The sequence below is a fragment of the Cheilinus undulatus genome, linkage group 20 (genome assembly GCF_018320785.1).
Source record: "Cheilinus undulatus linkage group 20, ASM1832078v1, whole genome shotgun sequence".
In the NCBI taxonomy this organism is placed as follows: domain Eukaryota; kingdom Metazoa; phylum Chordata; class Actinopteri; order Labriformes; family Labridae; genus Cheilinus; species Cheilinus undulatus.
This window is the reverse complement of record NC_054884.1, coordinates 12,427,390-12,443,069: the sequence shown is the minus strand read 5'-3', so window position 1 is coordinate 12,443,069 and position 15,680 is coordinate 12,427,390. Positions and strand designations below refer to the sequence as shown.

The window sequence follows — 15,680 nt, the reverse complement described above, 5'->3', positions numbered from 1 at the left end:
TGTTGCTGCTTTTTTCTTCTTCTTAAAGCATCTGCTGTAAGTGTGATCTGTAGTTACTGTTATCCTGTTAATCCGCATTGAGCTTTAGTTACATCAACTCTTACAGCTTAATGATTAAAATGCATTAAATAAAAAATAGGCCATCACTAAATGCATTACAAAACCCTCAGGCAGTATTTGAGTGGGAACATTAGCCTGCACTGCTTGCATTGACTTTGTCCAACATATTGGATTTCACACTTTGGTTATACATATACCCACAGGGATAGGAAACAGGGAAGCTGATGGGATTCATTTCAGCTTCCATGGGTAACGTTGAAAGATTAGCCCAATAAATCCTTCAAAAATTGATGATGAAAAAAGTAATTGAGAGAGCAGTTAAATCAGCAATATGGTGGTTAAGGCTCATTCCTAATATACCCTCACCCCTACTACTGAGGCTCGTGCTACGTTTTGTGTGTTCACATGTAGGGGTAGGGTGTCCTGATTCTGGTTGGAATGGAGAGGTAGTGTGAAGTGCTACTGGTCCGTGGCCTTTAAACAAATATTTTCCAGAGGCACACTCCAAACTGAGTGTTATTGGAAATATCTCAGCCTTGTGAATCATCAGCAAGGTTGCTGCTCAAGTGGTGAAAGTATTGCAGAAATGTTGGTAGTGTCTTTGTGAATAAGATTTGAAAATTCTGACAACCATTGTATCATCTTAATTCGATGTTTCAGTGTGTTATCATCTTGTTCGTTTATGTAAATGCCGCTGACCACTACAGCATTTCAGGGTCTAGAAGGGTCATCCCATTTTGTAAGGGAAGATTTCACCAACACCTATCAAGACTGTTTTGTCATTTTAATTAAATTGCTTGACAATTATCACTTAATCTGCAGAGCTTTCCCAGAATGCCTTTGGGTATTAGACAGTTCCGCACCATGAGGGAAGTTATTGACTCAGTTAGAGGTGTCAGAAAAGCTCAAGAGAAATGGGAGGCAGCTGAGCTTTCCTTGTAGATTTTTTTTCTTTTTTTTTTTTTGTAGATTTTTATTTTTGGGCATTTTTTATGCCTTTATCAGATAGCAGAAGGACAGTAGATAGATTCGGAAACAGGGAAGAGACATGCGGTAAAGGGCCATAGGGCTGGATTTGAACCCGGGCTGCCCACGTACATGGGTAATGCCTGAAACCAGTTGACCATATGCATCCCCATTTCTGTATAGATTTTAAACATTTTCAACTGTAGTGTTAGGCTGCAACATGACAAAATAGAAAAAAGTGAAGGGGGTCTGAATACTTCCTGAATGCACTGTAGATGGTGTTTTATTAAAAGGCACACACTCTTGTAAAGCTTTTGATTCCCTTCTCTGTTGTCCTTAGATACCTGCTACGTGCTATCATTCGCTATCATCATGCTGAACACCAGCCTACACAACCCCAACGTCAGAGACAAGCCCCCTGTGGAGCGCTTCATCTCAATGAACAGAGGTATCAATGAAGGAGGAGATCTGCCAGAGGAGCTTCTCAGGGTGAGGGTTTCTCTGTAATGGGTGATTATGTGTTTGTGTACATGACATGATTGATCACTGCGACTGCTCTGTCAACACCTACTCCGTAAAAATGATACATCTCCTTCATTGTTTCCATTTTGGATTGATAGTCTACCTCTCCTGTCTGCAGAATCTTTATGACAGCATCAAAAACGAGCCATTCAAAATCCCAGAGGATGATGGGAATGATCTGACGCACACATTCTTCAACCCCGACAGAGAAGGCTGGCTCCTAAAGCTTGGTATGTGCTTTCACTGTCACAAAAACAGTATTATGTTTGTTAATGTCAGCAGAGCCTTACCATCGGTCTAATGATTAGTTATCCTCATTGTCATCATGTTAAGTGTTTGTGTTGTTTGATTTGTTGAGCTTGATTGTGATTGGCTATCAGGTGACCATGTTAAAGGCTGACAGCTCTTGGGCAAAAATGATGAATGAGACAGAAATGAGAGTTTACAGACTAACATGTCATCCCCCTGCTTAGGAAACAATCTGTTTTTTTTAGTGGTGGGACTTGATTAAAAAATTAATCTAATTAATTAGAGGCTTTGTAATTAATTAATCTCAATTAATCGCATATCATTTGACACAAGAAGCAACATTTTTCAGTTTCAATGAATTTTGGTATATGACTGAATCAATGAATAGACAAATGAGCTTAAACAACAAAATCGTGTTGATTTTCATCACTGAGTGTTAACATAAAGGGTAATATGAAAAAGGAACATTATGATTGCATTGTTTGAAATTTTCTTTCTGCATGGCAGTTCATAATTTGGGTCAGACGACGCTATCTGTAGCACCGCTTCTAGCCCCTTATCTTCTACCACTGAGAGTGGTCGACAGTCCACTTCAATCCATTTTGCCAGTGAGTTTGTTAATTTGTCAGTTGTGGACTTACTCATTTTGGCTTTGAACCCAGTCATCCTGTCGAGTGTGGATTGGCGACACTGCCTGCTCGAACTAGGAACGTTGTCTGTGCTAGCTGCAGCATGTTTGGCATTGAGGTGGCAGCGGAGGCTAGAAGAGCTCCGGTGATAGGCAAATTCTTTCTTGCACAATTTGCACACAACTGTGCTTTTATCCAGGTGTCCATCCGGTAGTTTTTTAAAACTAAATTTTCCACCCACCAAACCCAGCAACGACTTTTTATCGGTTTCCATGGTGTTTGTCGTGTTGTGTCCTGTGCATCAGTATTACTGGTATACTGGGAACTTGTGCAATGAGAAACGTTCCGTGCTGTTTGGAGCGCAAAAATAAATTGAGATTAAATGCGTTATTTTTTTTGTAATTAATTAATCTCAATTAACGCGATAAAGTCTCAGCCCTAGTTTTTTTATATTGTCAGGTAGATTGTTTCTTAAGTTGCAATTACAGTCAAGCGGATGCTCTCTCTGTTCGTGCATTAAAGGGATATTTCACTATTTTTGAAGATGGGTCATATAAGGCTCTTGTCAATAGTAGTGGCACTAGCCTCTAGAGATTTCAGCATGCTATGCCCCTTTAAAGAGATCGCCAGGGGAAGCTAGGCTAGGCTTCGGCAGAGACAACAACAACAAATTAAACTAATACAAAACTAAAAATGAACATTTCTGATTGATAATAGCGGCTCAGAGACGCCTGCAGCCTGCATCACTCCCCATTCAGAGTTCCCCATTGAACACCTGCATTTAAGATCTATAAAACCATATGTGAATCAGACTGGCTTTGGTTGGAAGGGGGTTTTCAGGCCAAAAGCTGATTTTATTAGCTGGTTTATTAGCTTTATACCTGCTTTTCTGATTTATTTCTGCCCCTTTTGCCTGAAAAATGTCAACCTTCAAGATGATGCCAGCTAATATTGCTAATCTTTTTTTTCATGGTGTTGCCTCTACTCTTTGTTTTTTGTCTCTCCTTTCCTCTTACCTAAAGCTTGCTTTTTTGTGATTACACTTTCACCTTATGTCTCTATGGCATAAGAATTTTTCTGCTTGTTGTGTCTGTTTTTAAAACATTGTGTGTGTTTTTTTTGTTCAATCCCTCCCTCTAACTTTTCACCCCTCAACTTTTTTCTGTTCTTTCATTCTGTTCTGTGATGGCTCTTCCTCCTTAAATCTCTGTATTAGGAGGTAGGTAACACTCCTTCCTCCATCCTCTCATAACAGAGTCCCTCATTCTGGCATTGGCTGCCATTATTCCCCTTACACGCCGGGCCCCTGAACATGCCAGCCACTTCATGTAATTGGCTTATGTTATTTAGAGTAGTTATTGAGCAAATAGACCAACATCGTGATGTGATGGGTTATCTCATTTAAAGGCAAGTCGAGTTGGAGGTCAGTGGTCTCTCGTTCTGCATGGGGATTGGCTGGTCTCCTCCTGTGCCTCCAGAGTAGCTGAATGACGCACAGGGCTCGTCTCAGTCGGTGCACAAGCAGGTCACTAATTTTTCTCCCAAGAAGCCTCCACATGAGTAACTGTTGACCTCATCAGACTGCAGTGCCACGTGCAAGAGCCTTTTTGATATCTTTCTAGTCTGTGCAAAGCATAGTGTCGAAAGAATATATGACAAGTAATTACAACAGCAGTCTTCATTGAATAAAGTCATCAAAAGGCTTTTAGACATGAAAACCAAGAAGAATGGGACTTCATTTTATTCTGCATTTCCTGCAAGTGTAATGCAAGCATCTTACAAAGTGATATTTGACATCAGGTTTCTTTCTTTCTTTTTTAGGATCCCCATTAGCACTAGCACAAGTATTGGCTAATCATCTGTACTGATCAAGACAATTAGAATTAATTTGTAAATCTTTAGAGAATTGATAAAATATTTTAAGAGTATGCTGATTAAATTCATAAATGGTAGCAAACTGAAGAACCAAAGCCAGTCTACCCTGTGGTGGGTCAAATTTCTGGCTGCTATTTAAGCAAATAGGTAAGAGCAAGCCTGCATAGGTCCAATGTCAACAAAATCTGCCCTCCCAAAATTCTCTTTAACTATTTAACATGTTTTGGTTAAATGTTTGCTTAAAAGATTAAGATATTAACTGAACTGTTGGCTTTAATTTTTAACATTAAAGGGTCACATTTATTCTTTACTAATTGAACGACACCACTAGCTTAAATCAGAGCTTGATTTTAAGCCTTAAAAGTAAGTAATAATTCTATGCTAAGATGAGCAAGCTACTTAAATGATGTAAGCATCATTTTAGCATTTAAGGTAAGTATTTATTTTATTTTCCAAGCTAACCAGGTCCATGCTTAAATGTGAGCTTCATTTTGCCGCATTAAAGGTTAGTAACTGTTGTATGCTAAGCTAACAAAGCAGCAAGCTTAAATTTTAGTGCCATTCTTGCATTTAAGGTTAGTAGCAGTTTTACTAAACTTATCAAGCTGCTAGCTTAAATATGAGCACCATTTTAGAAAATTTAAGGTGGGTATTTGTTCTACGCTAAACTAGCCAAGTTACTAGCGTAAATGTAAGCATAATTTTTAGCTTTAAAGTTTAGTATTTTTATTTCTCTTCTAAGCTAACCAGCTACATGCTTAAATGTTAGCTTCAATTTGTTGCATTAAACATTAGTAATTGTTTTATGCCAAGCTCACAAACCCACAAGCTTAAATGTAAGAAGAACTCTTGCATTAAAAGTTAGTAGTCTATTTGCTAAACTTACCAAGTTGGTAGCCTAAATAGAAACGTAATTTTAGCATTGAAGGTTAGTATTTGTTTGATGCTAAGCCATCCAAGTTTCTAACTTTATACTGTTAGCTTCATTTTAGCATTGAAGTTTGTTTTTTTATTGTTCCTTGCTAAATTAACCAAGCTACTAGCTTAAATGCTAGCATTATTTTAACATTAAAGGTTAGAATTTTTTCAGTGCTAAACTAACGGAGCTACTAGCTTAACAAATAGCTTCATTTGTATCATATGATTAATTTTTTTGTTTTCATGCCAATTCTACACACTATAAGGATGTATACAAGTGTCCTTTCAGCATTTAAGATGAGTATTTTTTATGCTAAGCTAATCAACCTGCTAGCTTGAATATAACCAGTATTTTAGCTTTAAAGTGTAGGATTTGTTCGGTGCTAAGCTAACCAAGCTAGGAGCTTTAATGTTTGCATAATTTTAGCATAAAGGCTAAGATTTGTTAACCAGCATAAACTTAAGTTTCATTTTTAGCTTTGAATTATTGTATTCTAAACTGATTGGCCAGCCATGACATTTTAATTTTGATTTTAGCATATAATCATGAGACTGGATGGTGTCAAACTTTGTAGCCTGTTCTTGGCAATGACTCTAAAATAATGCTTGAAATAAAACATTCCTTGTTCACTAATATTTTTTTTCCAAATACTACTACTCTGCACCATCTCATCAAAAGTTCAGCTCAAATGGCCTCCTCCCACTGCCCTGCGCCTCATGCAGCTCCTGTTTAAACGTGTTTTAAAATGGACAGTCATGCTGGAGCTCTAGTGAATGGGCTGCTAGAGTGTGCACTGTGGGGATGCATACCTAAAGCTGTGACATTAAGTTAAGGTTACCCTTGCTTACTTTAAGTTTCTCTACCTGTGTTCGTCTCCTACTGACCTGAAAATCAACCACTGCCTGCTTCAACCTCTTCCTGCAAGGACACAGCTCCCTTTTTTGCTTTTAATCCCACCAGCTGCATTTCCCACATCATTTATCTCATTAGTAAATTCCTCACTAATTTTAGCTCCATCAGCAGCGTCCCTGCTTAATGAGAGAAGATTTGCTTTTAGTTTGAATGAAGCACTCTGCCAGCCAGATTGTTCAATATGGCATACTGCTGCACTGCTTGTGAAGCTCCATAAGCTCTCATTACGCCATACTATTAGCAAGGAGTGAGCCTGCTGCTGTGCCTGAGTCCTCCTTCATTCAGTGTGAACAGCATGCCCTGTATAATTCTTTGGACATTTTCATAGTTTATTAGAAGGCTTACTGTCTGCAGAGCAGTAACATAGATGACATCTCTGTTGGACCTTTATTTTTTTTTACACCGTCTGTAAATTAACTATTAACTATATGTAAAGATAGACCACATGTCAAGACCTTCTCCCATTCTAAAAAAGTGAACCCAAAGTCCTAATAGCAATAACATTTGCGCTGGTAAAATCATTTAGAGCCATAGTTGTGCAGTAAACTATAAAAGTATGATTTCAAGCCGACTCTATGACAGTTGTGGCAGAATGCCAGCTCACACTGTACGACTGAAATGCTTAAAGCACGCAACCATCGCAGACGATTTATGTGCTCACAGCGTAGATTATGCAGTCAGTAGTTGGAGCTCTAAATGCTTTGGTTTCACTTTTGGGGAGCTCAAATATTAATTTTCTTTGTTGGTGAAGATTTTAATTGTATCCAGGGATGAGTCATATGAAAGAACTAGGACCTGACTTCACTGGTGTCTAATTCTTTTAAGTGTTCGGCATGTAAACTGACTAACAATCCATCTGATCAATACTCCTTTAGGATAAATGACCCATCATTGTGCAGTGTTGTGGCTGCTCTGCATTTTACGATCTCAGATACATCCAACAAATAACCTTTGGATTAAATTACACTCACGGGAAACATTTTTATCCCTTGCTCAATAATACTTAGTGATTGACAAAGAGGCATTAAAACATAAAAACATGGCTGGAATCCAAATGTCTGGTTTTTGAGGATGAAATTAAACATATGGTAAAGCAGGATAAAATGCTTTGTGGCAAAACTTGCAGATAAAATAAATGTTTTGTACTCCCTCAACAAAGGTGGAGTATTTGTACCTATTCCTTTTTAAGTTAGGTCAAATCTATGGGATGTACCTTGATGTAAACACTGCTCATAAATAATGTAGCTGTCATGTTTTACTGTAGCTTTCAGTATAGAAAGGAAATCTGGGTCAAGTGAACATTACATATTGATTACATCAGTAATGGCTGCTTGGAGCATTTTCTGTGAAGTCAGCAAACTTATTATTGCACACATGCTGCAGACGATACTCTGACATTAGCCATGTTATTTTATGTATTATAACATAGGTAAATATTTCATTGCATCACTGACAGAAAATCCAATAATCCCAGTAATCTACTTGTATCTGATGATGGTGGCAGATGGGGAGATTGTGTCTCAGAATGTTGTTGTAGTCCCATGATCAGATGTGTAACCGTACTCAATCCTGCTTTAGTTTTCACATGTCTGTGCTTTGTACATGTCTGGGAACAGTTTTCATAAGCCCCCACACTGCAGAGCCCCCAGGCGTCAATCTCTCGAGACTAGGAGGAGGGGGTACTGGAGGGGGAATCCAGCCGTTGATTGAGCCTAATAACGCAGAAAACTGATGATCAGAACCACATGTGGCACGTGGAGTGGGGTCTCCACCAGGTTAGCCTCGACATGCCCCCCCCTCCCTCAGTTTGAACTCAAATGTTGTGTTTTTTTCTTTGCAGGCGGCAGAGTGAAGACGTGGAAGAGACGGTGGTTTATTCTGACTGACAACTGCCTCTATTACTTTGAATACACAACAGTAAGTGGGCAGATTGATGTGTGTTTGTGACTGAAAGGATTGCATCATCCGCACATTAAAGCTAAATCTGGGATGTCAACCTGACTGCATATTACATCAGTATCTTCAGCAGATTAGCAATAAAAAAGCAAGTTTGCATGGAAATTGAATGAGTAGTTTACCCTTTCTTTTGGCAGATAGTTAAATTAGAAGATTATTACTAGTCTCAAATCTCTTCAGCTACAGTTTACAGAGGGTTAGTTTTTACTCCTTAGACTGGAAACGATGAGCCTGACTTTGTCCAAAACCAAAGAAAATCATAGTAGCGCTGATAAATGAGACTTATCGGTATTTTAAGGGAATTTGTACCAAAGTATAACTTTCAAATAGCTGTTTTGTTATTGTTTATTCTGCAGGACTAGTTCTTGACCAAGAGCTATGGCTGTATAGTGTATTCTGGTTACTTTAAGCTGGGCGTATACTGTATGATTTCAGCCTGATTCAGACCTCATTTTTAGCCACATAACTGATCCTGAAGATGGACTAAATTTCAGCTGATCATTAGTTGTGCAACTGCCGATCACAGCCAAATCTGCTGCTACCGCACTGGTTGGGTGAATTTCTAGCATTTTCTGTATTTGGGCGTGTAACTACATACACTTGAACAGTGAGAGCAGAGCCGCAAGCCAATGCCCCGTCTGAAATCACCATAAAAACTGCAGGCATGCCTGTTATGCTGATGAAAAGCTATAACAAGGGACTTGATGGCACAAAAGAGCAGCAGACCTCAGCTGTAAGGGAGACTAGCCGCTCCTGTATGTGTGAATGATAGCAGGTTTGCAAAGTTTATATTTGAGCTTTTTCATGAGAAAACTGAAACACAGATTTGACTTCAACCTTCTTCTGACCCAGTTTCGTTTGGGACAATGTGAGCACAGAAATCATGAGCTGTAGCTGTGCATTGTACACAATTCAGTTGTGCAGTTGGAGCTGACATTTCACCCTAACTTAAGCTTGGCATACACTGTGCAATTTCAAGCTGACTCTCTAACAGTCGTGGCTGAATGTCAGCTCACACTGTGTGACCATCGTGCACAGTTTATGTGCTCACACAATTCCTGTCTGATGGTCATGCACCACCTGAGTGCTCACACTGTACAAGTGAAGTAGGGACAGACAGAGACAAAAATCTGTGGAATTTCCTCAGAAAAAGTCTCACACACTGAGGTTTAAGTCATATCCTCTCTTTCTATCGCTATCCCACATACACAAACAGCATCACCAGCTGGAGGTCTCTGGGTAGGAATATTTCCTACTTGTTAATTTCCTATATTGTAACAGTGCGGGGTCCTGCTGTTGACATGAGGATTTAAGATGCTGTCTCCCTGTTTACAAAGAAAAAAATCCCCCAAGTTGAGGATCCTGCTTGTGGTTCTACTCTCCCATACCATATAACCCTATCAGAAATCCATCTGACCAGTTTGGAGCAGCTGGTCAGGTTTCAATCGGGTCATAGTTGGCTGTCGTATCCCTCTGTACACAATGTGACAAATGACCCCCGATCTGAACTGAAAGTCCGCTTGACTTCCTAGTGAGTCACAAGACTCAAAATTTATCACTGAAATTCGCACGGTGTACACCTGGCTTTAGACGATCATGCAGTGCAAATAAGACTGAACAATCCAAAGGTGCAACAACAATCACCTGTCCAAGAATTATCCAGAGGGATATTGGACATAGCCACCTCCAAACATATACATTTATTTTGCTTTCATAAAAAGCTATGGAGGAAGTGGAGCTATGAAGCCAAGAATGGTGGTGGTCTTAGTGGAAATGCAGTCTTTACCAGCCTTTGGTCCGCCTATAAGGCATAAAACGTGGAGCTGAGGCAGGCCTTTAGCCACCTTGCAAACAGCAGCCATGCAATCACCTAAAGTGAGGTACACACTACAAGATAATGTGCTGATTTTGGTCTTATTCCCCCATTCTGACCAAAGTCAGCAAAAACCTGAATATTTGATGATTTGAATGATTATTTAGACCAATTTTCAATGCTTTGATCTGAAATTGTAAATATTAACCATGTTAATTACTGACAGTCAGAAATCCTGTTGTGTGCGGGGAACACTAAAGACAACTGGGAAGGCATTGTGTGGATTGTTATGTGGAATGGAACGATAGCCAATCAGGAAGCAAGCTGACTAAAATGGGAATGACAGCTACCACAAGTTATGGCAACACAAAGCATAAAGTTAAATGAACATCAGAAATGGAGGACCAACTTGCTGATTTGTGGCAACAACATACAACGTGTACATACTGTAAAACAAACCACAGTTAAGCTTACAGGGAGAGAAGGTGGAATGAAACTGCTATCACAACTGATGTGGCAGGTAGCTAACAGCTAACCACATTTAGCTTCCTAAAGTGTGTTTCACATGTTTGGGGTCTCTCAGATTTTCAAAAATGTTGAAGATTGGGACGCAGGTGGCAGAATGGATAAGGCGCGGGCCCCATGTACGCAGACGGCCCGGGCTCGAATCCGGCCTGAGGCCCCTTACCGCATGTCTCTCCCTGCTCTCTTCCCTGTTTCTGATTCTATCCACTGTCCTCTCCTCTACCAAATAAAGGCACAAAATGCCCAAAAATAAACCTAAAAAAAAAAAAAATGTTGAAGATTTTAAAAGTATTTTAGCGTGTGCTAAGCTTTAGCCACAGCTCCATCTATACACAAATCTCAGCTGTATTACAATCAAAAGATGTGAGTTGTAAAAAAATTCACCCCTGTAGAGTGTGTTCTGATAGAGATATGCTGGCAAGGCATTTTAACATGGTGTTAATGGAACACCTGGGGCTTTTGCAGCCAGCCTTTAGTGGTCTCTCAAGGAACTGCATTTTTTCACTTCTATATTGAGTTTATATAGAGTTTTCAAACTCTGTTGCACTTGCTCTTTCATTTTACAGAAACATTTTTTGCATTTTTTATGCTTCTTTTTTATGCTTCAGCAATCTCATAGGACTCTACAAGAAGTAATTTAAGTAGATTTTAAGGTTGTCCAGGAAGAGCCTTACATGGTTTTTAAATAAAAAAAACTATTCAAGTATTTGTCGTCTAGCAAAGTGTGTGAAATGCATGGTGTAACTAAGATCTTATTGATTTATAATGTGCTACAGGACATATCAAAATAAGAATATTTAAGTGAAGAGCAAGCATATGGTCAGTATCTGTCCCACACTTTAAAACACACAGAGACAAGTGAAGTTAAACACAAAGTCGAAGGTCTTTGCCCTCCAGCTCTGCCTCTTTAACAGATGCAACCCCTTTAACGTAAATGAACCTCACTCCAGCAATTACCACAAGGCATCATGGGAAACATCTGCAAAATCTACGGCTCACATCTGGCCTTGATAAGCCGCAAGCCAAGTGCCTCCCCTAAACCTGCTGCCCCGCACCCCATGCTTCACCCCAGAGCCCAGCAACCCCCCTCCCACCAAAACCCTCCTCTCTTGTACATGAACCAATCCCTCAGCAGCACACACAGAGGCACAACGGAGCAGGCACACACACAAAAATACACGCAGACACTCATAAAAGACGCACACACAGCCAGCTGTGAGCAGCCGTCCCAGGGCATTTCCTCCCCCCGCTGTGCCCCCTCATTAGGAAAAGAAGACAGGCAGGACACGGGCCGTTCCTCAAGGACCCCCCCCCCCCTCTAAAACACATGCACAGACCCTCACATCTGGCCCCGCAGACACAGCGATGGAGGTGCAGGGTTACGTCTCCCTCGGGTGCTGTCCTCTACGTGACCAGAATGAATAAAAAGCCTCCAGTGAGCTTTTATCACTTTTAACACCACTGAGTGTTTTACTTTGATGCTGTCAGGCTGTGTAAAATGTCAGGTTAGACTTAGCTTTGTAGTTTTTCTGATTTAAAGCTTTAGAAATATTTGCCATTTAAACTTGTGAAGTAAATAACATCCTTGCAAAGGAAATTGTCTCTCCTCACTAACTAGATGTGGATAAAACCCTGTAGTCTTAGATAAAACCAATAAAATTACAACATCTTTAACGTCATACCATAATAAATCATTTTAGTTTTTTATGGGTGTTTATTTTATTTTTTTTAGAGTACAACAATCACAAACATTATTTTCTGTCCAGCTGATATCAGGACCCTTTTTCGATATATATACAGGAAATTTGCACCTAGTTTTTTTTTTTTTTGCTTAAACCAAAATAGAAAAAGTATTTATGTTGCTAAGAGGATTCGCATCAACCTCACCGGCTGTTGTCCTTTGCTTGCCCAACTATAAGACAGACTGGTTTATCTCCAGTAAGGCTAATCTTAATGTGCCAGCAAAGCAAGACACTGTGGACAATGCTATGCTTCCAACTTTGTGGCAACAGTTTGGGGAAGACCCTACTTCTGTGCAACATGACTGTAACCCAGTGCTCAAAGCAAGAACTATAAAGACAGGACAGATCCGCCGTGACAGACATGACTTGTATATCTCCACCATAAAAACTCTGGATGTTACATGAGAGACTGCTACATGATGATGTGAGAACTGCTACTGGTGATCTGGCTGCTTCCGCTCATTCATGTTTTGTGCTGCTGACTTGTAACAGATCACAATTATTCTCAGAGATTCACCCAAGCTTTCCCCTGTTAGGTAGAACCCCTAAAATTAAGCCCTCTTCAACGGTTTTAGTCAAAAATATGTAGTGTGTGAGCATATCTTTCTGGTTTTTATTTTAGAATATGATATTGATTTCTGTCCTTCTGTTTGTGTTTCTTCAGGACAAAGAGCCTCGTGGGATTATTCCACTGGAGAACCTCAGCATCAGAGAGGTGGACGAGCCCAGGAAGCCTGTAAGAATCCGACTTTCAGACTTTCTCCTGCTTAAAATCAATCGTCATCTCTTATCATTTCAGACAAGAACAGAGCTCATATTTTCCAAATTCAAAACAAAACTTGGATTCTTTCCTTATTTTTTCTTCCTCATGTTCCCCAGAACTGCTTCGAACTCTACAACCCCAATCACAAAGGTCAGGTGATCAAGGCCTGTAAAACAGAGGCTGACGGCCGGGTCGTAGAGGGCAACCACGTCGTGTACAGGATATCGGCCCCCACGCCGGAGGAGAAGGAGGAGTGGATCAAATCCATCAAGTAAGAGCACGTGTATGTGTGTCGGTGCGTATCCATTTACACTGAGAGGGCACTTAGCCAACGCCGGCCTGCTCCCATGTGGGACGCTCTCATGTCTGACCTTGACTTTGAGACCCCGACGCGCTCCGACATACACTCAGACACACAATCTGACACACTGAGCTGAGAGCTTATTAAAACACGCACCGGTGATGAGAGTTTGTCACACTTCCACACGGATAACATGGAGGTGTTTCCGTTGGGATGGAAAAGCTCACTTCCCTTCCTCTCTCTCTCTTTCACGCACAAACACACACCTTTGGCACCATTTACACCTGATTTGTCATATCCAAATGCCTCATTGTTAACCAGGCAAAAAACTAAAGGTGCAGCAGTAAATTGGACCTGGTGTGTAATTGATCATGTGGCTAGTTTTCATCCTCTTAGCTGCAGCTTTAACAGCAAATATGATCAATATCACAGCAGAAATCATGTTACACACTGCTTCCATTGCTCTAATGATATTATTAAACCAGTTAGCATTGACAAATGTGCATCCATTAAACACAGTGATGGGTTAAAAGGCTCAGTTACTGGAAATCTTGTGCTACTGAGACTGCTATATGTACAGTTAAAGTGGTTGTAAAGAGGAGGGTGCGTGTTCAGAGATTGAAGTTATTGACCCTCATATGACACATTGTCTGTGTTAGACTTTTCACACTCCTGTTGCAGCTCTCACACTGCTTTTAGAGCAAAGATGAACGGGTGAATAGGGAGTGTTTTTTTATTCAAAAAGCACATAGAACTATCAGTCATCAGAATGAATATTTGTTATTAATTAATTATGTATAGATTATTTTAGCTGTCTGTGTAATGATGTTTGTGTCTTTGCAGCATCATGGCTGCGTTTTCTATTTGGCTTACAAGTCAGGGTTCTCAAATTGCCACGTTTCACATGCCTGATATACTTGTCTCATGTGCTGAGAATCTAAAGAATAGAAGGCTCGCCTACTTTTTTCCACAAGCTGCACACGTCCCACAAATCTCACCTTCCCTCATGCTTTTATTCTGAATTTTTCCGGCTCAGTTCACAATGAATGAAGTCACTTGTAGGGAGGGTTACTGAGGTAAAACTAATAAAGAAGGAAAACCTGTGACAGCTGGGAGATAGCCAACACGCAGCACCTATGTGCCTGGTATAAAAGCACACACTGAAGCCACACGCAGCAAGCATGCACCCAGTCTGAGACGGACATCAGGAAGCATGATCTGCTGCTGGAGAATGCTGTTTTGTTTCTGCATCTCATTTGTGTTTTGTGTTGCTTACTTGGACTGTGATTTTTCTGTGTCTGTAAACTTGTGGCTAGGGTTGTTCCGATTCCGATACCAGTATCAGAAACACTTCCGATACTGCTTAAAATGCAGGCGTTGGTATCGGTGAGTATGCAAGTTTATGCACTGATCCGATACCGTTTGGTTTAGCTTTATATTTTTCTTTGTTTAGCCATGATAATTGTTAGAGCTATAAACCGAAAATCAATTCTTCTTCACTATCGGAAAGCACGGCTTGCACAGGCTACCATTTTTAGAGCAGCAAAGAAGAACCAAAGGACCCACTGCAGCAGCAAAGAATGATGGCTGCCTGTCAGTTTTTCCCTGAATGTTAAAATGTCTTTCAGACTCTGTTGAAGCTAGCCGTTGTGTATTCCCATTAACGCTCTTGATGAGTCTGAATCCCTTGCAGCAGCATTTTCAGCGAGCCTCGAACTCGTGTGACTTTTAGGGACTTTAATGATTAAATCCACACCAGTAAACCCAACACTGAACATTTTTTTAATCCATTTTAATCGAATTACGATTACCGCTACGATTATTACCGCTAACTCGAATGCTAGCCGCCGCATTAGGCTGGCCACACATTAGACGATTTTTTAATCTGAAATGATTTTAAAACCATGGGAGACCACAGACTTCAGGACAATTTCCAAAGATTTTAATCATCTGAACGCACACACGGGACGACTCAGCCAGACTGTCAGGTCACTGGAGACCACATCCCTGCCAACCTGCCTACTACCTCAAGTGATCACGTGACTTCAAAAAAAAGAAAAAACACGGATGTCTGTCAATACCGTCTTGCTGTCTCTCCACAACAGGCTGCCCTGGAATGTGTTACAGGTGCAGCAACAATCATAAAACAAGGCAAAGACTCAGGACGAAATCCTGGCTGGAATTAAGGTACAGTTGTGTTTATGGTTGTGAGCGGAGGAGGTACATATGATTTGTCTGGTGACGTTACCCGGTGTGCTTGCTCTCATTGGTTGTTGTGGGTACTCCGTCAGCGGCACTACGACCTAGAACCATCAATATCAAACATGTTTGATATTTACAGTTCCGGGTTTGGGAGTTTACGACACGATTTGGAGCAGTAAATTAATCGTGTTGACACCACACACATGCAGACTACTCAGACAAATAATCGTTTGCGACGAGGCTCCA

The 15,680-nt window shown here is 40.4% G+C and overlaps 1 protein-coding gene across 1 annotated transcript in view; it reads left to right on the top strand.

Moving 5' to 3' along the window:
- Positions 1-15,680, top strand: part of LOC121528339 (cytohesin-3-like) — a 56,453-nt gene that overhangs the window by 36,166 nt on the left and 4,607 nt on the right. The window contains exons 8-12 of the mRNA XM_041815757.1: positions 1,367-1,515; positions 1,667-1,778; positions 7,973-8,049; positions 12,833-12,904; positions 13,048-13,202. Of these exons, the coding sequence (XP_041671691.1) occupies positions 1,367-1,515; positions 1,667-1,778; positions 7,973-8,049; positions 12,833-12,904; positions 13,048-13,202 (565 nt within the window). The remainder of the gene's footprint in view (positions 1-1,366; positions 1,516-1,666; positions 1,779-7,972; positions 8,050-12,832; positions 12,905-13,047; positions 13,203-15,680) is intronic.